The 27,778-nt window shown below is 55.2% G+C and overlaps 2 protein-coding genes across 2 annotated transcripts in view; both read left to right on the plus strand.

Annotated features, from left to right (window-relative positions):
* Positions 1–18,635, plus strand: part of RNF121 (ring finger protein 121) — a 53,680-nt gene extending 35,045 nt beyond the window's left edge. The window contains exons 8-9 of the mRNA XM_090030847.1: positions 10,349–10,450; positions 12,304–18,635. Of these exons, the coding sequence (XP_089886973.1) occupies positions 10,349–10,450; positions 12,304–12,424 (223 nt within the window). The 3' untranslated portion in view covers positions 12,425–18,635. The remainder of the gene's footprint in view (positions 1–10,348; positions 10,451–12,303) is intronic.
* A 2,314-nt stretch (positions 18,636–20,949) lies between these two features.
* IL18BP (interleukin 18 binding protein) lies at positions 20,950–27,773 on the plus strand. The gene is made up of 8 exons (XM_090054958.1): positions 20,950–21,580; positions 21,941–22,009; positions 22,231–22,296; positions 22,386–22,515; positions 22,660–22,845; positions 27,039–27,107; positions 27,324–27,389; positions 27,491–27,773. The coding sequence occupies exons 1-8, from the start codon at positions 21,562–21,564 to the stop codon at positions 27,771–27,773; spliced, it is 888 nt and encodes a 295-aa protein (XP_089911084.1). The 5' UTR covers positions 20,950–21,561.
* Positions 27,774–27,778: the final 5 nt, after the last annotated feature.

The following is a 27,778-nucleotide window of genomic DNA, read 5'->3' on the forward strand; positions in this document are numbered from 1 at the left end:
TGCTGCCGTGAATTCCCCCTGCAGTTTCCAGTACGGGAGGTATTTTCATTTTCTCCGAAAAGGAAACCTTGGGCAGCATTCCAGCAGGGGAGCAAAGCAGCTAAGCACATAAGCAACATGTACGTTGGCACCAGGAATTGCTTTCTTATCCTTTTAATCAAGGGACAATGTGTTAATTAGATCAGATGTTTTTCTGCCAGGCACCAGGGAGTTTCCTAGTGGAGTGTTGGAGCCTTCCCGTCTGGGCTCACCAGCTGTCATTTCAGCTAAAACGGCTAATAATGAAACCACTTCTATCTGTGGTCTTTGTGACTTGCCTGTAGGGTGGAAAAGAGCTTGGTTTGGACCCTAGTTCTCCAGGGATAAGCACCCACCACTGAAACAGACACCGAGAGATCCTTGTTGATGTTGAACCTGGCACAAAGGTTCAGCTATCACAAGTGACTCTCCAGGCTAGGCTTGAAAAGCTTGCACTGTTTCCCCCAGAGCGGGAAGGTGGTTTCTTATCACATTTTTCAGGGTGTGGTTTTCTCTGTAAGCCAGGTGGTACTGGCATTAGGAAAACGTTCAAACATTGCATGCAAGAAATAGTTGAATGCAGTTTCACAAATGGAAGGTCTGAGTTGCTTATGCAAATAGTGAGTCTGGGGCTTTTTGTTCTATGCTTATGATGCAGCTGGCAGTTTTTTTTCATACCTTTTGTGCTTCCAGCAGGTATGGTGCCTTGGCCTAGCAAGCATGATCTGTTGAAAACCAACCCAAGCCACTTGTTCTACCTCTTTGGCTCTGCATAAACACTGGTTGCAGCATATGATGTTGTTCTGGTCTGGGGTTGCTCACGTTGAGACATCCACTTATCCATGTGAAGGCTGGAGACCGCCTCATGTGGTATTTTATTTGCAGGTCCCTGAGCCCTAAAATATGGCAAATCCAGTACACAGAGCAAACCAACTACTTGCTTCCATTGCCCTAGTTAGCAGCACCACTGAAAATTTCCATTGAGCTTCAGAGTGAAGCTGCTTGGAAGAACCACTGGAGCACTGTGCCCTTTGAAGCGGACACCATCTTATTGCATTGGTCGCTTATTGCTAGCCAGATCCTGGGGCTTTTAGCAAAAAAATGTGCAAACAAGTGTGTGCTCCTTGAAACCCTTGTCATCCTGCTTGGATGATAAAGCTTTCCCTAGCATGGCTTTCCATGATCACCTTGATAAATATCCTTTTTTATTTCAGAAGAAACTTTAGATTTGGGAGCAGCCTACAAATCTCAGAGTCTGAACTAATCTTACTGTCACTTGTCTTACTGTTTTACATTAATTTTAATTGTTTAATTATCTTAATATAATTTTAACTTAAGGATAAATAAGTATTCAGGGTTTTTGTTTTAAGACTGTATTATTAAAACTTGAGTAGCCGGCATATTAGACTTGGTAAAATCTAGAGTTGAGGATAGGATTAATTTCCCACTGGGTTAAAGGAGACAAAGCTTGTACCCTGCATCAGCTGTTTAGTGATGACTGTCCACATGCATACTCGTAAGTGGAAGTGAGACTAATAGTTTAGTCACCTTTCATTGAGGATAAGCTCTGGCAGTTCATCTTCCACTTATCACACGGTAAAGATGTACATGCAGGCAGTTAACACGGAGTAGCTGAAGCAGGGAAAACCTCAGCCCACTCTTTGCAGTGAGGTATTTACGTATCTGTACCCCATGTTGGTTTTCGGGTTTCAGATGGCAGTAACTTATTTGTTGGTTGGTTCATTTTGAACTTTTACCGTGGGCTAACAGATCTAATTGTACGTCCTTGCATGCAGTCTGATCTCACTCATGGCTTGCTGTACAACTAGGAGGGATGTGTAGAACATGCGGGTGTGTAGCACATCTGTACAGAACTGCACTACCAGCCTATGACCTTCAGCCTGTTTGCAGCAGCACCATGGACAGGACCCCACATGCAAGGCAATCCATAAACAGATCCATTCTCCAAGAGTCAGTAGCTTGGACCTAGTGATGACCCTGGTCTTGTTTCACTGCAATATCCCTTCCTTGCTTTCTCTCCTTGTCCTGGACCTTTCCTTCCATTTTTCTCTTCAGTCTCAAAAACTAATAGTTCCCATCTTGCTATCTTCCTTCAGATCTACAGCTCAGTTGTGCTGCTCCAACTAGCTGTTTGTTCTGTCACTTCCAACCTCACCTATTTCATCACCTCACCTGTTTTCTGTCCCTTTCTCCTTTCTGCCTGTTCTGTCGCTTCTCTGTCCTGATTAAAATACCACAGCGCCATCAAGAAAGTGCTATAATTCTGTTCCCTTCCCCTCCCTCCCCTTATACCATTCCTATTTCTCCTTTACTAGTCCTGGCACAGTGCATCAGGGTAAATTCAGTGATGGGCTTGTCAAGGTACAGACTGTGTTTGTTGTAATGCGGAGAGCATACTAAAGCATTTCTGTGACCAGGTCACTCTTTCTATGACCACGTCTTTAAATGCTTAGATGCAGGAGTTGAGGTAGATGTCATCTACTTGGATTTTAAGAAGGCCTTCGACACGGTATCCCATCCTCTTCTCATAAACAAATTGAACGGCTCTGCTTAGACTATTACACAATTACATGGGTGGCAAATTGGCTGAAGGGTCATACCCAGAGAGTGGTGGTGGACAGGTCAGTATCGGCCTGGAAAGATGTGGGCAGTGGGCTCCCCCAGGGCTCTGTCCTTGGGCCGGTGCTGTTCATTATCTTCATCAGTGACCTGGATGAGGGTAGGGAAAGCACTCTGTCCAAGTTCGCAGATGACACCAAACTATAGGGCGAAGCAAACATACTGATGGGAAGAAACTGAATCCAGGTGGACCTGGACAGGTTAGAGAAGTGGGCAGAGAACAATAGACGACTGCCACTGCTGGCCCGCTGAGCAACCCTTGCAAAGCCAGCAGACCAAGGCACTTAAGGGAGCCCACCCCTGCCCCAGCCCTGGCACAATCTGTGGGCAAGGCAAGAGCCCCTAAGGGCACACTTGCCTGCCTATACACTAATGCCAGGAGCCTGGGCAACAAGCAGGAGGAGCTTGTCCTCCTGCTCAGTGCAAAGAATTATGACGTCATTGGGATAACGGAGACCTGGTGGGACTCCACCCATGACTGAACCACGGGGATAGAGGGCTATACCCTGTACAGGAGGGATCGTGTTGACAAAAGGGGTGGGGGTGTAGCTCTCGATGTGAAGGAAAGCTACATGTCCCTGCAAGCTGATGTTGGCGACTGGCATGGACAGCTAGAGACCCTCTGGGTTAAAATTCGTGGGGAACACGGCACGGGGGACACAACGGTGGGAGTCTACTACAGACCTCCCACTCAAAGTCCTGAGCTTGACCAGGAGTTCGCCCAGGAATTGGCTGAGGCCGCTTGCTCCAGGACCTTGGTTGTCATGGGTGACTTCAATTACCCGGACATCTCGTGGGAAGATCACTCAGCAAAATCCGAGCAATCGCAAAGCTTTCTCTTGTGCGTGGATGACCTCTACTGGACTCAAGAAGTCTATGGGCCAACGAGAGGCAAAGCGCTGCTTGACCTGGTACTGGCTACGGGGGACAACCTAATCGGCGACCTAGTGATGGATGGGAAGCTGGGTGGCAGCGACCACGAGCTGATCACCTTCACCATCCGCCATAAAGCTGGCAAGTCAGTCAGCAACACAGAAGTCCTTGACTTCAGAAAAGCCGACTTTGACAAGCTCAAGAGGCTTGTCGGTCAGGCCCTCAGGGACCATGACCCCAGGGAGATGGGAGTTCAAAAAGAGTGGTTGCTTCTCAAGGGAGCGATCCTCAATGCACAAGCTAAATCTATTCCAACACGGAGGAAAGGCAACAAGAAGGCACAGCAGCCCTCCTGGCTCTCTAGGGACCTAGTGGACCTCCTGCGGCTAAAAAGGAAAGCCTACACAGGATGGAGGATGGGATTCACCTCCAAGGAGGATTATTCTGCACTGGTCCAGTCCTGCAGGGAGCAAACCAGGAAAGCCAAGGCTGCAACTGAACTCCAACTAGCTTCAAGCATCAAGGACAACAAAAAGCCCTTTTTCAGATACGTGGGGAGCCGGAGGAAAAGCAAGGGCAACGCTGGACCCCTGCTAAACCAGATGGGGCAACTGACAACTGACGCCCAGGAAAAAGCCAACCTATTAAATAGGTACTTTGCATCAGTCTTTCATCAGTCCCGTGGGACGCCCATGCCTGCTATGGGACAGGGAGATCCGGGTGAGGGGAATCCCCTACCCTCCATCAATGCTGACCTCGTGAAGGAACACCTTGAGAAGCTGGATACCTTCAAGTCAGCCGGCCCTGACAACCTGCACCCCAGGGTACTCAAGGAGCTGGCGAGCGTCATAGCCCAGCCCCTGGCACGGGTCTTGGAAAACTCCTGGCGCTCTGGTGTAGTGCCCGAAGACTGGAAGAAGGCCAGTGTGGTGCCGATCTTCAAGAAAGGGAGGAGAGTGGATCCGGCTAACTACAGGCCCGTTAGCCTGACTTCTATCCTAGGGAAGATCTTAGAAAAGTTTATTAAGGAGGCCATCCTTGATGGACTGGCCCAGGCTAACATCCTAAGGGACAGCCAGCACGGGTTTGTTGCAGGTAGGTCTTGTTTGACCAATCTCATTTCCTTCTATGACCAGGTGACCTATCACCTGGACGAGGGAGGAGAGATTGATGTCATATATCTTGACTTCAAAAAAGCTTTTGATCTGGTATCCCATGATCACCTCTTGGCCAAACTGCCCAGTTGTGGCCTTGGCTCCACCACGGTCCGCTGGCTGGGAAATTGGCTCCGTGGTCGGACCCAGAGGGTTGTGATTGATGGCAGTCACTCATCGTGGTGCCCTGTGACCAGTGGGGTCCCTCAAGGCTCTGTCCTGGGACCCATCCTGTTCAACATCTTCATTAACGATGTGGACATCGAAGTCAGGAGTGGGCTGGCCAAGTTCGCCGATGACACCAATCTTTGGGGCAAAGCATCCACGCCTGAAGATAGGCGGGTGATCCAGGCTGACCTGGACAGGCTCAGCAAATGGGCAGACGAGAACCTCATGGTGTTTAACACCGAAAAATGCAAGGTTCTCCACCTGGGGAGGAAAAACCTGCAGCACCCTTATAGGCTCGGCCGTGCTACGTTGGTTAGCACTACAGAAGAAAGAGACTTGGGGGTCATCACTGACCACAAGATAAACATGAGCCTGCAATGCGATGCTGCGGCTAGTAAAGCGACCAAAATGCTGGCGTGCATCCATCGATGCTTCTCGAGCAAATCCCGGGACGTCATTCTCCCCTTGTACTCGGCCTTGGTGAGGCCGCAGCTGGAGTACTGCGTCCAGTTTTGGGCTCCACAATTCAAAAAGGATGTGGAGAAGCTTGAGAGAGTCCAGAGGAGAGCCACGCGCATGATCAGAGGTCAGGAAAACAGATCTTATGATGACAGGCTGAGAGCCACAGGACTCTTTAGCCTGGAAAAGCGCAGGCTCAAAGGTGATCTGATGGCCACCTATAAGTTTATCAAGGGTGACCACCAGGATCTGGGGGAATGTTTGTTCACCAGAGCGCCCCAAGGGATGACGAGGTCGAACGGTCACAAACTCCTGCAAGACCGTTTCAGGCTGGACATAAGGAAGAACTTCTTTACTGTCCGATCCCCCAAGGGCTGGAACAGTCTGCCAGCGGAGGTGGTTCAAGCACCTACATTGAACACCTTCAAGAGCAAATTGGATGCTTATCTTGCTGGGATCCTATGACCCCAGCTGACTTCCTGCCCTTTGGGCAGGGGGCTGGACTCGATGATCTCCCGAGGTCCCTTCCAGCCCTTAATGTCTATGAAATCTATGAAATAGGATGCAATTTAACAAGGACGAGTGCAAGGTGCTGGACCTAGGGCAAGGGAATCACCAGCACATCTATAGGCTGGGGGATGACCTCAGTGGCAGAAAGATACCTCAGAGTCATTGTCGACTCCAAATGAATATGAGTCATCAATGTGACAAAGTAATTAGCAGAGCTAACTGCACTTAGTCATGCGTTAGTAGGTGCATCACAAACAGGTCCAGGGAGGTGATGCTCCCCTTCTATGCGGCACTTGTCAGGCCGCAGCTGGAGTACCGCATCCAATTTTGAGTGCCGCACTTAAAGAAAGATGTGGACAACCTTGAGAGAGTCCCCAAGAGGGCCACTGATATGGGTAGAGGCCTGGAGGGAAGGCCCTACAAGGAAAGGCTGAGGGACCTGGACCTTTTCGGCCTCCGCAAGAGAAGGCTGAGGGGGGATCTTGTGGCAGTATACAAATTCACCGGGGTGGGGCAGCAGGGAATAGGAGTTGCTCTGTTTACCAGCACATCCCTTAGCATAACCAGAAAAACAGGCACAAGGTGATAGAGCAGATTTAGGTTGGACATCAGGATGTACTTCTTTACGGTTAGGATTGCCAGAATCGGGAATCGGCTCCCAAGGGAGGTGGTGCTCTCCCCGCCTTTGGGGTCTTCAAGAGGAGGCTGGACAAGCACCTGGCTGGGGTCACATGACCCCAGCGCTCTTTCCTGCCTCGGGCAGGGGTTGGATTCGATGATCTGTTGAGGTCCCCCCCCCCCATCCTCATTAAAAAACTAGGTGACTGTGGCATTGATGCCTACACAGTCAGACGGATTGCAGATTGGCTGAAGGGTCACACTCAGAGGGTGGTGGTGGATGGGTCGTATTTGACCTGGGGGGAAGTGGGCAGCGGAGTCCCCCAGGGCTTGGTCCTCGGGCCCGCGGTGTTCAATTTCTTTATCAGCGATTTGGATGACGGAGTGAAAAGCAACCTGTTCAAATTTGCTGATGATACCAGGATTTGGGGTGAGGTGAGCACGCTAGTAGGGAGAGAAAGACTGCAGCAAGACCTGGATAGGCTACAGGGGTGGGCTAGCAAAACCAGGATGCGCTTCAACACTGACAAGTGCAGGTTGCTGCACTTGGGCAGTAGTAACCAGCAGCACACTTATAGGATGGGAAACTCCCTTCTTGAGAGCATGGAGGCAGAAAGGGATCTTGGGGTCTTTACTGACTCCAAGATGAACATGGGCCGACAATGTGGGGTCACGGTTGGCAGGGCTAACCGGAGCTTGTCGTGCATCCAGATGCATCTCAAGCAGGTCCAAGGCGGTGATCCCCCCCTCTATGCGGCACTGGTCAGGCCGCAGCTGGAGTACTGTGTCCAGTTCTGTGCGCCCCACTTCAGGAGAGATGTGACCAGCATGGAGAGGGTCCAGAGGAGGCCACTTGCATGATCTGGGGACAGCAAAGTAGACCCTCCAATGAGAGACTGCAGGACCTGAACCTGTTCAGCCTTCACGAGAGAAGGCCGAGGGGGGACCTGGTGACAGTCAATAAACTCACTAGGGGGGACCAGAAGGGTTTGGGGGAGACCTTGTTTCCCCGAGTGCCCCCCAGCATAACAAGGAATAACAGCCACAAGTTGTTGGAGAGGAGGTTTAGATTAGACATCCGCAAGAACTACTTCACGGTCAGGGCGGCTAGGATCTGGAGCCAACTTCCAAGGGAAGTGGTGCTGGCTCCTACCTGGGGGTCTTTAAGAAGAGGCTTGATGCCTACCTGGCTGGAGTCATTTGAGCCCAGTTTTTCTCCTGCCCAGATTGGGGGGGTTGGACTTGAAGATATACAAGGTCTCTTCCGACCCGACTTCTATGATTCTATATGAACCACAACACCCACAAATCCATGAATCGTATGAAAGGAAATGAGACATCCCTCTGGCATTGTATGAAAAGAAAATAAGACTTAACTCTACTATTAGGCGTGGCAAACTAAAATAGTGATACTTAGAAACTGCAGTTTTTTTCATGAGGTTCCTGGAAGAGGCTTATACTGACCATACTGGGTGAGAGTTTATAGCTGCTGCTGTGTCTAACTTTAACCCAGGAAAAGAAACCAAAGAGGGAGGAAGCAGACATGCTACATTGTGTCATACTCAGTCATTTGTGACGTAGATGTGGGGAGGACAGCAGTGCTCCGTGACCACATGCTTCTTAAAATAGCAAAGATGAATAAAGAATTTTTCTTCAAGCAGATTCTGGAAGCATGTGACCTCCTGCGTGCTTCCATTATGCAGTGACTGGCAATTGCGTTGGCAATACATTTCATTTTTGTTACTATAACACCTAACATCCTAGAGACTAAAAACAATTACTCATGTGTGGAATTTCCTACCATCCCGTTCATTCCCTCTTCTGCAGAAATGACTTCCAGGCACAGGACAGCCTAGGCCTGAGCCAAAGCAGAGTTGCCAAAAGTGGATAAAGGTAAACAGGAGAGGAAATTGGCACTTTTTCCTTCATAGGCTTCTGTGCTGGGTTTTACAAGCAGCTTTGCACTGCACTGGCTGAGATGAAACAGCAGCAATGTCAGTTTTCAACAGGCTCAGAGAGACTGGGGGATGCCCTAGGAGTTTGCAATCAGGTCAGCATTTGACATCTGTAGGCTGGAAGAGGAAGGAACAGTGAAGTAGCAAAGTCGGCCAAGGGCGCAGTGTGTAGAGTTCATCTTCACGGGGCCCTAATTGTGGTAAATGCCACGGCAGATGGAAAGGACTAGAGAAGTGCATTGAAAAGCAGGTCAAGCCTCTCTTAACTGCCTGCTCCAGTGTTGTCGGTCATGATGGCTCCTACGCTTGTTTTCAGCTTGCTTAGTATTTTAGAGATGTATATGCTCAGGGCAAAGTGTGTTGTAAAGCACGTACACAAGGAGGAGAAAATACAGTTGCACAGGCCTGTGCTGGTTCTTGCGTGTTTGGACTGCACTTCTTCAGATGCTTTTCCTTCCCCTTTTTAACAAAACCTGGCTCTCATGTCAAATTATAATGGCCTTGGATGTGAATAGGTATCAGGATTATGATCACGTAAGCCACAGCACAGGCCTACACCATCTAAGCAAGCAGCGTATGCAGAAGCAGGTACGAATTTTCATGCTACCAGTCTCTCCTGGCTTGAGTCTCTTCCCCAGCCGATATAGGTAAGACTCTATGGTGTGCTGTCTCAGGTAACCAGATTAGGCGGTGGGATAACTCTTGGTTTTCTTGCTTAGTGAAGTAAGCAATAAAAGGTCGAGCTGCGGACCTGTTTCTTGCCTCTTGTATCGGTAGCCAGCTTGCAAGGTTACCTGCAATTCAGGTCACACTCTCCAGGCTTTTCCTATATAACCTAGAAACTCCCCAAATGAGTCTCGGGCAGCGTTTAAGCTCTACGCATGAGTTCTTAAGAAAAATGAAGACATGCATTTAAAACCCTGGTGCTGCTGCTTCTCTCCCCTTGCACGCAGTGCCCCACTCCTCTGCATGTATTTTCATCCACAATGATGCTATGTTATGCTGCTTCAGGCTCCACTTCTGCAGGTGATGCACCAGCCAAGCCCCTGGCTGCTAAAGGAAAGAGCAATAGCAGGGAAGTCCTTGCTGGCCCTAGTATTCCTGAGCTCAGTGTAAGTAAGAGTCCTTGAAGACATCACCTCCCTGGCTGAGTCTGCAGAGCACATGCAAACTGCAGCCTTGCAGAGGTGGTTAAGCTGATCGACTCATAGGTAGGCTGTTGCAGGGGATGTCCTTAATACCAGGTCAAGCCTGGTCTAGATCTTTGGTCCTGATCACGTACCTCCAAAGCAGAGAAGTGTAGAAATCGGTCGGTCAGGCAGAATTACGGTAACAAGGGTAAAACGGGCTTTATCCTCTTGGTGTCAGCAGCAACTAAAGCCTTTTGGCTGAGCGTTACCACACCTCCCCTCAGTGTGGGCAGGCACCCAGCACAGGAGACAGCTGCTCCTAGAAGGGCAGCGCCTTGGACTTCGCCCAGTCACTGAGCCACAGTAACTCGGCCAGCAGCACATCTGGGAACATCTGCTCCGTGTTCCAGTTGCTTGGGAACTGAAACACATTTCTGATGCCAAGGAGGTTTCCCTATCAACACGACCATTAAGCCTGTCCTGAGCGGTAAGGATAACAGAGTGGAACAAGACTTGTACTTCTCCATTAATGACTATCTGCTTAGGAAATGCTTGTGTCTGGGGGGAGGTGGGGTAGAGGTCATAGCAAAACAGCTGCTCCTGGCTCTTAACTGAGTCATTCACGTGTACATGTGAGCTGTGAAAAAGCAATGGACGTGTGGCTGCTGGCGCCGATTTGAAAGCAGCCATTTGAGCACTGAAAGCAAATTGACTGGGTCTTAGAGGTGATGAGTCCCCACTGCAGTTTTGCCACTAACTCTGCTTTACCGTGATTTTTTCCCCCTCCCAAACAGCAGTTTCCCTTAACTTGTCACCGCCTCAGATTTCACGAGTTCTGTATCCGAGGCTGGTGCATTGTGGGGAAGAAGCAGACGTGTCCATACTGCAAAGAGAAGGTGGACCTCAAGAGGATGTTCAGCAACCCGTATCCTTTTCTGGGCACTTCTTAGATTATTACAGTCTATTCCTTGAAAATAAGCTCTCCAGCAAAGCTAGTCTTGCAATTAACCAGAAACCTGCTGTGGTTGTGGGAGAACCCCCTCTGTTCCAGTAGCAGCTTTGCCAGTAATGCCGTGCAACCAGGCACTAGAGGGTAGGGCTAGGATTCAGAGAGACCTTAACAAATTGGAGCATTGAACCAAAAGAAATCTCATGAGATTCAACAAGGACAAGTGCAAAGTCCTGCACTTAAGATGGAGTAATCCCATGCACCAGTGCAGGCTGGGGACTGACTGATGGCAGCAGCTCTGTCGAAGAGGACATGGGGGTGACGGGGGACAAGAAGCTGAACAGGAGCCAGCAGTGGGCCCTTGGTGCCAAGAAGGTGAACGGCATCCTGGGCTGCATTGGTAGGAGCAGTGCCAGCAGATCAGGGGCAGTGATTCTTCCCATCTATTTGGCACTGGGGAGGCCACATCTGGAGTCCTGTGTCCAGTTGTGGGCCCCCACTACAGAAAGGATGTGGACACATTGGAGAGAGCCCAGCAGGGGGCTGCGACAGTGGTTGTGGGGCTGGGGGACAAGAGTGGTGAGGAGAGGCTGAGGGAGCTGGGCTGATCAAGTCTGCAGAAGAGAAGACCGAGGGGGATTGAATAGCAGCCTTCACCTCCCTGCAGGGGGTTGCGAAGAGGATGGAGCTGGGCTGGTCTCAGTGAGGGCAGATGACAGGACAAGGAGCAATGGGCTCAAGCTGCAGGAAGGGAAGTTGAGGTTGGATATTAGGAAAAACTTTATCACGGGAAGGTGGTGAAGCATCAGAACAGGCTCCCCAGAGAGGTGGTGGAGTCCCCGTCCTTGGAGGTTTTTAAGACCTGGGTAGACAAAGCCTTGGCTGGGATGATGTAGTTAGGGCTGGTCCTGCTTGGAGTAAGGGGTTGGACTGGATGTGGCCTCCCAAGGTTCCTTCCAGCCCTCGTTTTCTGTGATTCTAAGGGCCACTCTCTGCCCTTATTGGAGCACAGGTTTAGCATGAGTCTGAGGGGAATTTAACACTGAGTTTGCCTTAAACCTGCCCCCTCCTCTGTGTTGCCAGCTGGCAGATGTGTAGGATCGTGGCTTCTGTGCTGTAATAACGGATGCTTTGAGGAGCTGTCCCCAGGGGCATCGCAGCCCTGACGCTGGGTTGAAAGGGGGCAATGTTTCAGTCATTCCCTCAGCAGAGCGATGCTTTTTTTCCAGTCCCCGGGCTGTGCTCTGCCCTGCGTGGCCCCAAAGGCTGGCTGTGGCTGCCTGCCCAGCACTGCGTGGAGGGGTGAGGCTACTCCACTGCGTTGGGATTGCACCATTCGGACCCCTCTTAGGATAAGCCCCATCAGCAGTGCCCAGGTGGGCCCCATGCTAGACCCTGACTTAAAAGAGATGCTACCAACCCTCATCCTCCCGCTTTACCTGAGGCAGGTTGGTGTCTTTGGTAGTTGTGCAGTAGGGTTGAGTGGGTATAAGCACTTGCATGGGATGATTTGGGTAGAGATGATTCTGCCTCCAACAGGGGTTGGATTAGATGCCCCCCCCCGGCAGGTCCTGCCATCCCAGCTGTTCTGTGATTCTCTCTTAGTAGGATCTCTGATGAAGAAGTAGCACGGCATAGGTCTGTTTCGTCTGACGGCTGCACCAATACCCGCGGGCTGTCTCCAGGTCCAGGTGATGCTAATGCCAGTAGCAGGGCTGCTCGCGCAGCTTTGAGCAAGACGAATGCCTTCCCCAAGGCTCTTCTAGGGCAGCCCTGTTTTGTCTCCGCTTCCCTTGTGCTTTGCCTCTTTAATTCCTCCCCACATCCAGCTGGGAACGGCCACACGTCATGTACGGACAGCTGCTCGACTGGCTGCGCTACCTCGTGGCCTGGCAGCCGGTTATAATCGGACTGGTACAAGGCATTAACTACATCCTGGGTCTGGAATAATCTCTGTGGCTGGGGAGCTGCAGAGCTGCTTCAAGGAGGACCCGCGTCAAGGGCAGAGGACAACAGCTGGCCGGGAAGACTTAAAAGTTTTTATCACTCACCTCTCAGGATCTCGGCCATCCATGCAACACTTCTCCAGGGGCTGCCCAAAGACTGGGCCGGGCAGCTCCCAGCACGGCGAGTTTCTGCCGGGGCTGGAGCGGGCGATTATTTTTTAAAGCAATTATTTTAATGCGCATATTTAAAACTTTATATTGCAGATTCAAGAGGGTTTTTTTTCCCCCCCCCCACCCTTTATTGTCTTATTCCTCTAGAATGAAGAAAGGCACGGCGTGTTAGGAAGCTAGCAGGGTCTGCTCACGGAAACTCGGCACAGCTTGCTAGGTCTTCTTGCATAGTCAGGCTCATCCCCATCCTTTGTTGTCTGCTTAATTTTGTTCTTCCTCCCTCTTGCCAGCAGCTCCGCTATCAGCAGACAGATGGCTCCTGCAGCCTCGTTCACTGCAAGACTCAACTGGATTCCCACCTGAGCAGCGGTAGGGTGAATGCCACCGCCAGGAGCAGCCAGGCCTGCAGTGAACTAGGCCTGGAGTTGCACATCTGCACTTGGGAGACCTGGGGCTTGCATTGCAGGCACTGCACCTATGTGCATAACACCCTGGGAGTCCAGCACTGCTGCGAGGGGCAGATGCTGAGGGGGAACCCACAGATGGAGGCTCATTGTGGAAGTGCAGTAGCATGGTGTAGCAGACTACATCAGCGGGAGGGCAGCATCAAAGTCCTGCATCGTGCTTTCATTGGAAAGGAGGGAGACCACAGCCAAGGGGCCTCAGTTGCCTTCAGTGAAAACAAGTAAGGAATAGATTAACTCCTAACAGTTCCCCTCTCAGTGACCCATACAAAGGAAATAAATCCGCTGACCCGACTGAGACCAGGAACTCAGTCTGGCTCAGAAGAAAGCAACAATATTTTTTCTAGCTTCATAGTTTTGTGCCGTGCTTTATTTTCTCCATGCTGGCGAGACCCCGGTGTAGGCCCCATTTTCTCCCTCGTGCGCCCACATGCCTCTTTCTCTCCGCAGCAGTAAGCTGCGACTTGGTATTTCCCAACAGCAGAGGAAGCGGCAGGCATCAGGTTGCTCCCCACTTTGTCTTTTTGAGCACTCTCGGGGTAAAAAGGCCACTTCTGCCTGGTGCATGGAGGTCTAAGCCACCTACCAAAGCAAGCTCCAGGGACTTGTGCATCTTTGTGGGAACAGGCAGGACCTGGCCCACTTTGTATCATGGGATGTGCAAGGACGGAAAAGGGAGCAATATGCTTTGTACACTTAAGTCTGGCTTATGGGTCACGCATCATAGGCTTCCTCTGTGAGTTATCCCACATTAGTCCATAGGTCTCTGGAGGAGAGTCACCAATCATCCCAAGCGAGGGTCTGACCAACGCAGTTCAAAGGGACGCATCCCATTATGTTGGTAACAGCCATCAAAGCAACAGTGTCTTGGTCACTGGAGATCAATCTTTGTGCACAGCTGCCACAGGGAAAGCTCAACTGTAGTTTGCCCTAGGGTGGCCTACAGGGAAGCAGAGAGTCCAAGCAGACCAAAGAGGGATCTTCCCAGCAAGCGGAGCTGTTATGGCTGGCTTTCTTGCCTCTGATGTCAACGGGCTTTAAAGGACTCCATTGGCCACCAAATTTGATGTCACCTGAACACTGAGCTAAACTATGCCTCTCTGGTCATCTCTAGCTTCCACAGAGTATGTATTAAGGGATGAGGTCGTGGTTTTTCCACCCATGTATGAGCACTAGGATCCAGGTGGATCCCCGGGATTTGTTTGCTGGTTGATGCAGGAAACTTTCCTATGCAGAAGCCCACTTAGTTAAATGGGGTCAGAGCCGTGGGAAGGTCCCCGGAGCAAAAGCTTCATTACTTGGATAGGCAAGGATGGCACCCATTGGAGCAGGGAGCTAGGCAGCCAGTCGTGTAGTGTATCCCTGCCCCGCAGCCCATCACTGAAGATGCCAGTACATGGCAGTAGTCCTCTACAGTCCAGTGAAAGGATCAGTACCCACAAGCTTGTCTTTCAGGATACATGGGAAGCTTTTCCTTTCCGCCATGAATAGTGCTCAGTATTCTAGGTCTAGATTCGTTTCCAGCCAGTATGTTGACTCAACGTGTCTTTGCTACGTGGGACCTACACAATGATGGTCGGTCCTGCAGGGCTGCATGTGGCAGTCCATGCTGAAGTCTGGCCCAGTGATAGCAGCAAGAAAGGGTTGCAAGAATTGGGAGAGAAGGTTGCACTTGAACTAGTAGCGCTTCTTCCTGTCCACTGTAGTGTTGGCTCTGCTTTGCTATGGGGACTGCACGCTGTCGACGTGGCGGCACGTTTCACTTACTGAGCATGCACAATGCATCTCGATGGGACGAGCGCTTCCAGCAAGGTCTGTTCCCAGAAGTTCAGTTGTGGTTAAAAAGGAAGCAGTCCTTCCTCATCTCCGTCCGTTTAAAGGTCTTCCTGCTGCCTGCATGGGTGATGGCCAGGGGTTTTTAGAGGTTTGCTTTCTAAGAAATGACAGTTGTGGAGGTATAAAATCATGTCTCAATTTGTCCCTAAATTGTGGGTGTTTTGGGTCTTCCCCTTAGCACAATGAAGCAGCGAAAGTGCATGGTGGGCTGACTGGGTTTTTTCAAATCTGTGGCTTTAAGGGACTGGAAGGAAGGGAATTCAGGGATGCACCAAAGCAGATTTCCCTCTGAACAAAAGCCATGTTTCCCCTCTAGCCTCTTAGCGAGCACTTTGAAGTAACAGTGACTGTATCTTGTTTGCTCTGGAGAGCAAGACAGACTTGACTGTAATAACAATCTCCGTTGAATCAAAGGTGTTTTTTTTTATTGTTATTATTATTAAAAGCCAAGTCACAACGCTGGAAACTTCTGTGCCAAACCAAAATAGAGTCCTTGAACGCGAGATGCGCTTTGCGTTTGTCTCTGTTCCAGCTTCCTGTGGCGATGTCTGGTTCCTTCCTATGGCCCTGGGGGCGCTAAGACTTGAATGGATGAGTGTCACGGTGGGTTGCAAGCGGCATGGTGGGTTGTGACCACAACTTGTGCCCACGTAGTGCATGCTGGTACTAATCCAGTAGCAGTCCTGGCAGCTGTCTCCCCTACCACTGGCATCCGCCATTCCTTGCATCGTCTCTATCCAAATCACTCGTGTTGTGGTCTCATCTAAGCAGGTCACCTAACAGCATTCATCCACCCGGGCTCCCTGTGCTTCCCCATCTCCCCTGCGGTGTCCTGCTGCTACCACTCAGGATATCTCTGTCACCCTAGCAAAGCCCTCGATAGCTCCCTCTGTCTCTGTCCGTCCCCCTCCCCACAATTTAGGCAGATGCAAACGTGCCTGAGTGGCCTGGTCCACGTGGAGATCAAGTAGCAGCAAGGGACGTTGAGTGTGGATGTTAGGAAAAGCTTTCTCACAAGAAGGGTGGTGAAGCACTGAAGCAGGCTCCCCAGAGAGGTGGTGGCATCTCCATCCTTGGAAGTGTTTAAGCCCCAGGGAGCGTTCAGATGTGGAGAGTGACCACAGGTGAGGACATGTGCTTTGGTAGAAGCACTGTGCATCACCCCATATGTAGGGAGAAGCAAAGGGGAAGGCGACACAACTCTCCCGAAGGCGCAGAAGAGCACGCTGCCATCTGTTCTGCTTCTTAATTGGATCACGCCCAATTCTGCGCTGGCTCCTGACTGGCATCGGTGTGTGGCGGTGTGACCATAGCAGAATGAATGTGGGCTTGCCAAGAGCAAGAATCTGTCCCTGGCCTTTGAAAGGAAGGGATGTTTCTGTGCCCAGGAGATGGGGCCTGCTTGCTTCACCAGCTCCCAGTGGAAACCGCAGCAGAGTGGTGCAAGACTTCATGAGGATGGGAAATGCTCAGACAGGACCCTGGCCTGGCGTGGCTGTTGCAAGCCACGCTGCAGCCCCCTTGGGCCATGTGTTTGGAGGCCAGGCTGCTGCCATTTGGCACTGGGGACTTCCGCAGGCACCGCGTCTGCTTCCACAGGGAAGCTGCTAGCAGAAATGCCGGCTCCGACAGAAGGAGCTGGCAGCCTGGAGGAGAAGCGGTCAGTACCTCTAGCAAGCCATTTGGGTTGGAAAGAGGAAGGTGAATGCCCCAGAGGGAAGACAGCAACCCGCTGCTTAAAAGCCAGCCTGGTCTACTGGGGTTTGAGACTGCGGCTCCTTTTGATCCGCGGCCTTGCTGACGTCTCGGCTCCTGCCGCGGGGTCCTGACCTCTGCTATAGGAGTAAAGAGCTCTGAGATCTTGGCTGCAAGGCAGCCCATCATGCTCTCCCCGGAGCATCTCCCTCCCCTAGCACGTCATCAGTCTTCGGCCAGAGCGGCTCCCTGCCACCCGAGAAGGAAACTATCCCCGGGGCTGTGTAAGTGTCTGAGGCTGTGCTGCGAGCAGGGCTCCCACTCATCCCAGTCCCCCTGCGAACTTCAATGGAAACTACTGAGCATGTCCTCTCCTTTGTCTTCCTCGCCCCTGAAGTGAAGCGTGCCGAACCCACCAGACAAGATGACCAGACCAAGGTCAGGAATGGGAAGCCCAGGATTGGGCTCTGTTCAGGCTCTTGCACCCATTTTGCACTGGAGGCACATTGAGGATACAGGGTCATCATCTCCCTTTTCTTTCTAGTGGAAAACAAATGAGGTATGTAGGTTTTAATGTCTTGAGGCTGGGTGAAGGTGTGGCTGGAGACGTGGCTGAAGAAGCCTGGGACGGGGTGAGCTTGGCAGTGTCGGGATTGGTTTCATCACCAGGCAAAGCTCCTCATGTTGGACCCCCCCACTCTTCTCACCATGCCTGACCGAAGGGCTAGCAGCTCTTTTCCATGTTCTTGCGGCCTGACTTTTGGATGTGCTGGACCAAGAAAACACCCTGGCAATGAGGACTAAGACCTCGAGCTGGAGTCCATGGTACAGAAACCTGGTGTCAAGGCAGGTCACAGGGTACCGGCGGCGCTGGCTGCAGTGTCCTCGGGCGGGTGACCCTGCGCCCAGGCAGCTTGCAGGACTCCAGTCCCCAGTGGAGCCAACCCCATCGCCTGTCCCCAGAGTCAACTAATCCTCTGCCCACTCTGCCATGGCTGGTGAGGAGCTCAGACGCTGCCCACAGTACGGCCTAATCTTCCCCGAGCTCTTCTAATGCAGAGCCTAAGTGAAGAGCTGGCAGCCCCGAAGCAGAGAGGGGCGAGCACCAGGACCGCAGAGACAGCACCACAGCATGATGAGCAGAGGTCTCTTTGTGCCAACAGACCCACCCCAAAGCTATCTTTTGGCTCCTGGCCCTGAACTGGCCCCTGTCTTTTTTTTCCCCACTCCCTGCAATGAACAGCCACTGCTGAAGCACCGCGGCTGGGACGAGCCAGAGGCCCCGCAGCCTAGCGAAGGCAGGAAACCAAAGCACCGGCTGGGAGACCCCGCAAAAGCTCCAGCATAGCAGAGCCCTGGCGGGGGAAAAGCTGTGCCCAACTCGCCACCCCATCGCCACAACTGGTGGGTGCAAGCCACCGAAGTCACGAGCAAACCTGCAGCTTCTCGCGCACAGATATAGAAGTCCTCTTGACGAGCGCTGTGACAAATAGGGAAGCAGAAAAGGAAATGAACTGGGGCAGCCCACAGATGAGGAAAGCACAAGCGCAGCACAGTTGAGCGCTCTAACCTCAGTACATCACCAGCAGCCCCAGGCTTTTTCCATGACGCTGGTGCCAGGCAGGCCTGACTGCTCCCAGGCTGGGTGCCCGGCTGCTGCGAGGACTCTGGAGAAGGGGACGGAGCTGGGGCCTTTTGGGAAACAAAACCTCGCAGCTGGGGGGAGCACAACTATCTGCAGCCTGCAAAAAGCAGGGCCCTGGGGGCCTCAGTGCCAAGGGTTGGGAGAGGAGCCCATGCCCTTGAGCTGGGTGCAGGGCTAACCTTGATGAAGCACTGAAATTCCCTGCACCAAGTCAGTGCTATCAGCGCCCCTGGGGGCATTCAGTAGGCCTGTGTGAATAGGCAACTGTCAGATTCGGATTCAACTGATTTCAATTCGGAGATTTGATTGCTTTTCCGATTTGATTTGCCCAAATCGATTCAGAGCCAATTCAGAGATTCGGCCATAGGGTATAATGGGGAATCAATGAAATATCTGTAACTTTGGTTTTTTGGTAGATTCGGATGAAACTTGCTGGTGTGGTAGCCTCTGAGGGCATGAAGCCTGCCAAGTTTCAAGATGATAGGTGCAGGGGTTTCTGGGAAACTGCACCTCAAACTGCTGACAAGCAAAACTCACAACATCAGTGGCACCGTGTGTGTGTTAAGGCACAGGGGTGACAACTGGAGGCCAGCTAGGGCCTGCTGCGGCCACACAGGCTGCCAGCTGTCAAGGAGATAGGTGCAGGGAGAGTCTGGGTTTTGGGGCCCTGCACCTCTGGCTGCAGGCAGGTGTGTGTGTGTGCGCGCACCCTTCCTGGCGCTGGGGCCTCTGCGCAACACGGCAGTGTGCCCCCGTGAGGTCTCCTCCTCCCCTGCAGCCTCAGACCAGTCCACCACTGTAAATGACGGCAGGTCAAAATAACTGAGCTGGCTCAACACCAAAAGCACCAGCACCATCACAGGAACAGATGCTGTGGTCACAGCCTTTCTTGTTATAAAGGAGTTGACAGCAAGAAGCAAAGATGTTGTGGTGGGGCCAGGTCAGGGTGACGTGGTATCCGTGTGGGGCAGAGGAGGGACCAGGCTACATAAGCCTTGTTCTCCCTCACGAGTGGTATGGACTTATCTTCCCACCTTGAACCCCACAGCCAGAGATGGGCCCAAGGAAATCATGGGGAGGGACATGACCACGGCCACGCAGGGCAGCAGTGGCAGAGAGTGACTCCTGCCTGGGGCCCCACATCGGGGGCTCCCAGGCTCAATTTGCTTGGCAGCAGGGCAGCATTTGTACCCTGCACCTGCTTCCCAGGCTTCTGCCCCCACCCTGCCCCATGTGCCCTCAGCCCTGACCAGGACCCCCACTCCATCCTTGCCCTGCCCAGCTCAGCAGGCACCGGCACTGCTGCATTTTCCAAGTTTCGGAGCTGTGAAGCCAACCTGCCTCTTCCCCCCCACCCCATCCCGTCCGCCACGGCTGCAGTGCTCCCGGCATGGTGCGGCAGACCCCAGGCGGCCCCAGGGTGCGGGGTCAGCCGGAGGCAGCAGCCCCAGTGCCCCGACAGCCGCCTCCTCCCCAGCATCCCCTGGACCCAGCCTCTCCCTGCCCCCACAGCCAGGCAGAAGCTCCCCCACTGTGCAGGTCCTGCCCCCCTGCTCTAACCACTGGACCACACTGCCTGTGCTCCTGCATACAGCCCGGCACAGTGGTGCAGGGGCCTAACAGGTGACAGGGGATGGCCAGGAGAGTCCCATGGGCTGTCTCCCTGGCACAAGTACTTCCTGGCTGGGTGAGCACGGTGCTGGAGCAGCTGACAGGCGGAGCCGGGCCACACACAGTCAGCTGGGCATGACGGAGCGGGCACGGCCGGGCCACACCTGACTGTGAGCCGCTGGCAGGGCACGGGCTAACCATGGGGGTCCCCGAGTAGCTCCCCCATACCACTGGCCCCGTAGCCCCTGACAGGCATCGAGGACCCTGACACGCCCAGGGCCTGGCCAGGCCATTCCCCATGGCTCACTGGCGAGCGCCAGGGACTCTGGGAGGACGAGAGCGGACCCTCGAGTCAGCGCCGCGCAGGCCGGGCCTCGGCTCTACAAGACATTGCCTCCGACGCCCCGAGGCAGCTGAGCCCAGGACAGGCCCGTGCAGGAGCGCCCCGCTGCGCTGACGCGGGCATCAATCCTCGGGGAGACACCGAAGCAACAGGGAGCCCCCTGACCTTCCCGGGTGCACTGGGACCCCACACACCGGGGCGGACAAGTATTTCCGGCGAGGGCCGCTTAATGAGTTTTGGTGAGCCGCGGAGTACTGCGTATGTAGCCCCTCCCCTTGGCATGTGCCCTGCCCCCTTGTCACCATAAGTCCCACCCTCTAACCCCTGACCTTTGCCCCCTGGACATCCCTCCCCTTGCCCCACCCCCCAACAAAAGACTCCTTTTGGGAGGAGAAGGGGTTGTCATCTTAGAGCCAGGGAAAGACCAGCTCCTCCACCAAAACTCAAATGCCTACAGTCGCACGTATACATTTTTAATACAATTAAAATACCTATTTTGCCATGATCTGTGTTTGCGTAGTGTATATAGAGGGGATTGCGTCAGAGCAGTCTTTGCTTTGCATATTGCTGGGGGGGGTGCACGGTGTGCGTTGGGTGTGTGGGATGGGGGGGTGTATCTGTCTCGTGTGTGCTACATGCAGTTTGTGTGCATGGCGTGTGTGGGGTGTGGGTGCGTATGGGGGAGTGTGGTTGTGGGGGGGGCAGAGGGCATGTTGGGGGTTGTGGGGCTCCCTCCCAGCTGCAGCCCTGTCCCAATGCTTCCCTGCCGGAAGAAGGGGAAGGAGCAGGTCCCGGGCCGTTCCCCACAGGGAAGCTGCCCGCCGGTCCAGGGTGGGAGGCAGGCAACCGGGAAACATAAAGAGGGTGTGTGGGAGATCTGCTACTCACGCTGTGTGATGGCTTCTCTTGTGTTGATAAGTTGATTATGGAAAAAACACCAAGCCCATAAAAAGCTCTCTTAGGAAACTTTCGGCTTGAAAACCTTTGTCAGCTGCGGCAGTACCTGCAGTGGGTGCGCCGCCCGGTCCGGCCTGGAGGGAACAGAAAGAAGCCGGAGGCTGGCCCGGCAGGCAACGCAGGCAAGAAAGCCGGTTGCTGAAAATGGAACTGGAGGTGACTAACTATGGGGGGGTTCCCCAGTAGCTGCCCCATACCACTGGCCCTGTAGCCCCTGCCAGGCATTGAAGACCCTGGCACTCCCAGGGCCTGGCCCGGCCCATTCCCTGTGGCTCACCCGTAAGTGCCGGGGCTACTGGAAAAACCACAGCAGGGTTTCCCCTTGGCCCGGTGCCTGTGAGTCAGCTCTGTGCAGGCGGAGCCTCAGCTCTATAAGCTATTGCCTCCCACGTCCCAAGCCAGCTAAGCCAGCAGACAGGATGTGCAGCCCAGGGGCAGGTAGGGCTCGGCAGGCAAGGGCAGGACTCAGCGCTCCTGCTGCCCGCGGTCCTGCCCTGCTGCAATGGGGTCGGTGCTGGCATGGGGGGGGGGGGTCCAAGCCCCCTTCCAGATGCAGGAGGACTGGGGGAGAGGGAGGAGGGGCAGCTGTGGGGGATGTGGTGGGATTGGGGAGCAGCTAGAGGGCTTTGCAGGCATAGGAAAGACCCCTCTGCCCATTGTACAAGTGGGAAAACTGAGGCACAGTGAAGGGACAGCTTATTCTGGCTGGGAGCAGGGCTCCAGGATCACTGCCCCCACCCAGCTCCCTCTCCCCCTGCCCCCTACCAGGCTCAGCGTTGCCTCCTCTTCTGGTTGTAGGTCCCAGGAGAGCAGGCACGTGGCTCCCCCTTGTCCTCCTCTGCGGCTGCATCCAGCTCTGCCGCACAGGTAAGGCGCGGGCAGGTTGGGGTGAGGCTGTGGCCAGAGCCTGCCCAGGCGGGGGGAGAAGCAGGGTCCCCTTTGGGGCACCTGGGCTGAGCCTGGCCCCAGACCACGCTGTGCCTCAGTTTCCCTGCCTGTACAGCCAGTGCCCTACCCCAGGAGCCAGGCAGGGCAGTGCCCAGTCCCAGACCCCCTTCCCTGCTTCACCAGCCGCTCTCTGCCCTCAGACGCGAGCTCCAGGCTGCTCCCGGAGATCATCTACCCCCTCAAACCACTCCCAAGACCTGCCCTGGGTAAGCGCACCCCCAACCCACCCCCTGCTCCAGCGCTGCAACCCCCAGCAGAGAGCCTCACACCTGCTTCTGCCCCTCCACCCCCGCAGGGGCAAACTTCTCTGTGTCGTGCAAGGCAAAGAGCGCATTCCCGGACATGACCCTCATGTACTGGCTGGCGAACCGCTCTTTCGTAGAGAAACTGTACCCTGACGGCGCCGTGCAGGAAGGAGCCGTGCAGTGAGTGCCAGGCCGCTTTGGCGGGACCCCCGGGGCTGGCTCCTGGGGCTGGGGCTCCCGCCGGTGCCCAGCACTAGGCCATTCAAGGGCACGGCGCGGCTCTTGTGAGGGATGCTCGAGGCTCATCCATGTCTCCGTCTGCAGGAAGGAGCCCGTGGGCACCGGCGTTGTGTTGCAGCGGGAGCTGCGATTCAAGGCCTTCTCCGAACAGGACCTGAGCACCTGGTTCATGTGTGTGGTGAAGAGCCCTGCCGGGCTGGCCACCGCCACCCTCCAGTGGCAGCCCGCGACAGAGGAAGCAGCAGGCACAGAGGGCCCAGGCTGGGACAGGTGAGAGCCCTGAGGTGCCTGTGCTGCCGTGTGTCACCCCAGAGGCAGCCGCATTTCCCCACCGAGCTGGGTCGGTGGGCTCCCCAGCTGCTGGAGCTGAGGGGAAGGCCGAGCCTGCGCTGCGTGCACAGGGGACAGTGTCCAGGGCGCCCCACGAGCCTGGCTCTCACCCAGCACCTTTCTCCAGCCGGTATAGCTGAAGACAGGGGCCAGCCCTGGGGATCAGCATCACACCGCAGCTGCCTTTCCTGCCAGGCCGAGCCCAGGCCCCACTCCTCTGCCACCGCCACCACCACCTCCCTGCAGGCGGGAGCAGGACAAGACTGCTCGTGCACCACGCACCCTGGGCCTGGTGGCTCCGGGCTCTGCTCCAAGGCTCCTGGCTGGCGGGTGACCGGGCATGGCTGGAAAGCCTCGCGTGCTTGGCCGCCAGGACCAGCTGCGCTTCATCCCTGGGCAGCAGCAGTTGGATGATGGGCCACGCGACTAGAAGGCGCTGGAGCCTGAGGCGGGCGGCACCTCTTCCCCTTAAGGGGACACTTCAATAAAGACCCCACTCGTGGCAAATTCCCTCCTGCTTTTCCTACCAAGTGTCTCGGGGTGGGAAGAGCCTCTGGCAACTTTTCTCCCTTTTTACCTTACTCCTACCCCAGAGGTGGCTTTGCACTTGCGTGCACCCTGTAAAAGGCTTGGAGCTTTTAAGGTTAAAATGTGCTCGAAAGGAAGATTTTTTTTTTTAACTTAAAAACTGAGCCCAGCAAACTCCAGGTTTGTGAACTTCTTTCTGACCAATGCAGCCTGCACTTCACAGCCAATGTTTTAAACATGGCTGATATTTTTGCCGTCCTTGGGTGTCCAGCTGGAAGCACCTGAAAGGGGCCCATCTTGTCTGGAGGACTCTGATAAACCGTCCTGCGCTAGGTTCCCGACGCACAGCCGAGCCCATGCCCCCATTTCAACATCACTGTGGGGAGATTACGATCGGGGCTGGTCTAAAGTCTCCCGTTCAGGCAGTTAGGGCATTGCAGGAGGGGCTGGACTAAACAAAGCTCTGGAAAGGAGCTGGGTGGGAGAGACGGGGTCATGCTGCTGGCAGTGCCAGGCTGGGGCTGCTCCAGGGACGCAGGCACAGCGCGGAGCTTGGAAAGCAGCCAAAGCGGGTCGCGGGCTCGGCTGGGACCAGATGAACCGAGCCTGGGCTCCAGTGTGTTTGGGTGGCGCTGTGCCCCGGGGCAGGACAGGGTGTGCACAGGCCGTGCTGCAGGAGGGGAATGGGGCAGGAGGGTGGGCGAATGGGGGAGGATGGGGGCACAGCAGGCACATGCTGCAGCTGGACAAGCTTCCCCCATTCAAACAGGTGCGGGCTCCCTGGGTTGCCGCGAGCCCTGAAGCCCAGGACCAGCGCTCCGCTGTGCCAACACCTGAGCAGGGGCCACTGCCGGGGAAAGGAGCACAGGCACAGGGAGCGGGGGGCAAGGTCTGGGTCCCCTCTGCACTCCCCCACTGGGGGTGAAGCCACCGCTCGTGGGACAGACATGAGGAGGATAGGGGATGCTGCAGCTTTGGGTCATGGGAACCATGGGCACCTTCCTGGCATGGCTGCCCTGGCTGGTACCCGTGCATCCAGGAGTAAGCCCGAGGGCAGCAGGGTGCAGGGGCTGGGTCTTCAATCCTGAGCTGAGTGGCAAGAAAACATGGGAAATGTCAGAGGTGAAGAGAAAGCAGAAGCTGGGTCCGCAGCACTTGCACTGCCTCTCTCTGGGGGGTGACTGGCACTTGTGGAGGCAGCGTCGTGCTGGTGCTTTGGACACGGCCCAGGTCCTGCCCACATCCGAGCAGTTCACCCACAGGATCCAGGGAGCCACGTGCATTTTCTTGCGGGGATCCACATGGGCGAAGGCAGCTAGGAAGACCCTGCACAAGACGAAACGGGCTGGGGGAAAGGGGCATGCCAGACATCCTCCTGTTCCTGTGGGCAACGTACGCGACCTGGAGCTGCAAACTGGCGACAGGTGCACGGTCCAACACAGTCGGGCTCGTGAGATATTTTGCAGGACCCCTCCTGAGACAGCAGGGGGTTTTCATGCTGACCAACGGTCCGACTGGCTCGCGAACCCGCTGGGGAGCCACACAACCCTGGTCGAGCCGTGCAGTGGGCACAGGCTGCAGCGTGCAGGCCCCACAACCATGGCCAGCCACAAGAAGATGCAGGAGGCGGTGAGATGCATCGTGGGCTTGCTCCGGGGCGATGCTTGTCACGGCGTGAGGAAACATATAAAAGACCGCAGAGACCTGAACTGGTGGATAGCCCACCGAGCCCTCCCACTGAGGCCCAGAGATGTAGAGAAGGGCAACCGGGGAGACCCAGCTGCCCAAGGGCAATCTGCCAAGGAGACTAGTGGCACCTCCTGTAAGGAGGTGTGGAAGAAGGTAAAGCGGCTCTGCGAAGCAGCAACAGGGCTCAGACCGCTGACCAGAGACGGCGCTATGTGGACATCTGCCGAAACACCAGGGGAGCTCGTCCGCCCGCTTCGACCAGGTCACGTGGTGCGTGAGGAGCGCCCCGTGGAGGTGCAGCCACCTCCTGACAAGCACACCCGTGGACCTCGAGGGGGTAGACTGCACCCCAGTGGCTCCGAGCGAGTGCGAGGCCCACTACCACAAATTGGCAGCAGCGAGGACGCAGCCAAACCCACCTGGCAGAGGGACACTCGGCTCAGGGTCTTTCACGACCCTGCAGCGGGGAAACGGAGAGCGCCAGCAAAGAGGACCTCGAGACAACCGGATCGGAGGACGACGATGAGGGCAACAACAGCTGCAGGTCCTCCAGCAAAAGCAACAGCAAATGAACCGAGTTTTAAACCCTGGATTCGGGGACAGGAGTAAGAGACAAGGGTTTTTAAGGGAGATAATGCCTTGCGGATGGGTGTGTGGGAGCACTGTTCGGCAGGCGTGAGGGTTGTATGTAATGGGTGCACGGGTTCCCATGGCGGGGTACGAATGCAGTGACTAGGTGTGTGCATCTATATGTGACCGTTATATCCATATCTCTTTAGATACAGAGATAGAGATATATATTTACAAAAAAAACGCTCAAAAGTTGTGACTCTGCGTCTGACCCTTCTCTCTCCTGCACAGTGATTTTATGCAGTCCCCGTACCCACAGGAGAACGTCTTGTGGGGACACGGGCCGGGGCCTGGAGGACATGATGGCCCTGGCGTTCCCTTCAGCCGCTCGCACAGAGGGGTGCATGGGGCCCTGCCTCCATCAGGGGCCAGCGAGGCTGCTCCCCACCGACACTATAGGGAGGGCCTTGGAGGAGGGGCAGGGACTGGGCCTGAGGTGGGGCTGGGTCAGGGTGACATGGTGCCCATATGGGGAGGAGGATGGGCACCCTGCCCACCTCATCCCCCCAGGCAGAGATGGGCCCAAGGAAATCATGGGGAGGGACATGACCAAGGCTGTGCAGGGCAGCAGTTGCAGGGAAGTTGAGGCCCCTCCATGGCCTGCATTGGGGATCCCAGTCCAGCGCAGCTGGGCTCATTTTGCTTGGCAACACAGCAGCACTCAGCTCCCCAGGCTTTGGCCCCTTGCCACGACTTCTCCCCGCCACCCTACCCTTGTGCCCTCAGCCCTGGCCAGGCGGCCCCCACTCCGTCCTCACCCTGCCCAGCTCAGCAGGTGCCAGCACTGATGCATTTTCCAACTTTCGGACCTGTGAAGGCAACTTGCCACGTCCCTCACAGTCCCCGGGCTGCCAGGGTTCCCCTTGGTCCAGTGTCTGCAAGTCAGCTCCGGCTAGGCAGGGCCTCGGCTCTATAAGATGCCACCTCCAAAGCCTGGAGCCAGCTGGCAGGATGTGCAGCCCAGGCCCGGCGGCAGGTAGGGCCCCTGGACACAGGGGCTGCCCCCGGCCCTGCCTTGCTGCGCTAGGGTTGCTGCTGGCGTGGGAGGGGGGTCCAAGCCCCCTTCCAGATGCAGGAGGACTGGGGGAGAGGGAGGATAGGCAGCTGTGGGGGATGTGGTGGGACTGGGGAACAGCTAGAGGGCTTTGCAGGTACAGGGAAGACCCCTCTGCCTGCTGCACAGGTAGGAAAACTGAGGCATGGTGAAGGGTCAGTTTACCCCCCGCCCAGCTCCCTCTCCCCCCGCCCCCTACCAGGCTCAGCGTTGCCTCCTCTTCTGGTTGCAGGTCCCAGGAGAGCGGGCGCGCAGCTCCCCCTCGTCCTGCTCTGCGGCTGCATCCAGCTCCGCCACGCAGGTGAGGCGCGGGCAGGTTGGGGTGAGGCTGTGGCCAGAGCCTGCCCAGGCGGGGGTGGGGATCCCAGGTGGAGCACCTGGGCTGAGTCTGGCCCCTGCCCATGCCATGCCTCAGTTTCCCTGCCTGTACAGCCAGTGCCCTACCCCAGGAGCCAGGCAGGGCAGTGCCCAGTCCCAGATCCCCTTCCCCGCTTCACCAGCCGCTCTCTGCCCTCAGACGCGAGCTCCAAGCTGCTCCCGGAGATCATCTACCCCCTCAAACCACTCCCAAGACCTGCCCTGGGTAAGTGCACCCCCAGCCCCACCTCACTGACACCCACCCCCTGCTCCAGCGCTGCAACCCCCAGCAGAGAGCCCCACACCTACTTCTGCCCCCCCTTGCAGGGACAAACTACTCCATGTCACGCGAGACGAAGAGCGCCTTCCCAGACAGGACGCTCGTGTGCTGGCTGGTCGAGATACTGCACCCCGATGGCACTGGACAGGACTGGGTAGAGCCCTGGCCCTGTGCCGCTTCCACCATGCCCCTTCACGCGGCAGCCAGACAAGGCTCCTTGTGCACCTAATGGCCCTGGGCCCACAGCCCCAGACCAGCCCAGCTGGCAGGTGGATGGGGGTGGCTGGAAAGCCTTGCGCACTGGGCCGCAAGAAGCACTTGCGCTTCTGACTCTT

The sequence above is a fragment of the Crocodylus siamensis genome, chromosome 1 (genome assembly GCF_052110815.1).
Source record: "Crocodylus siamensis isolate JL-2025a chromosome 1, ASM5211081v1, whole genome shotgun sequence".
Lineage (NCBI taxonomy): Eukaryota > Metazoa > Chordata > Crocodylia > Crocodylidae > Crocodylus > Crocodylus siamensis.

Bases quoted from the DNA above. Each gene is read 5' to 3' on its own strand.
- IL18BP (XM_090054958.1), top strand. The intron at 22,846-27,038 runs GTGAGAGCCCTG...TTCTGGTTGCAG, and splicing joins GAGGGCCCAGGCTGGGACAG to GTCCCAGGAGAGCGGGCGCG. The intron at 27,108-27,323 runs GTGAGGCGCGGG...CTCTGCCCTCAG, and splicing joins CATCCAGCTCCGCCACGCAG to ACGCGAGCTCCAAGCTGCTC.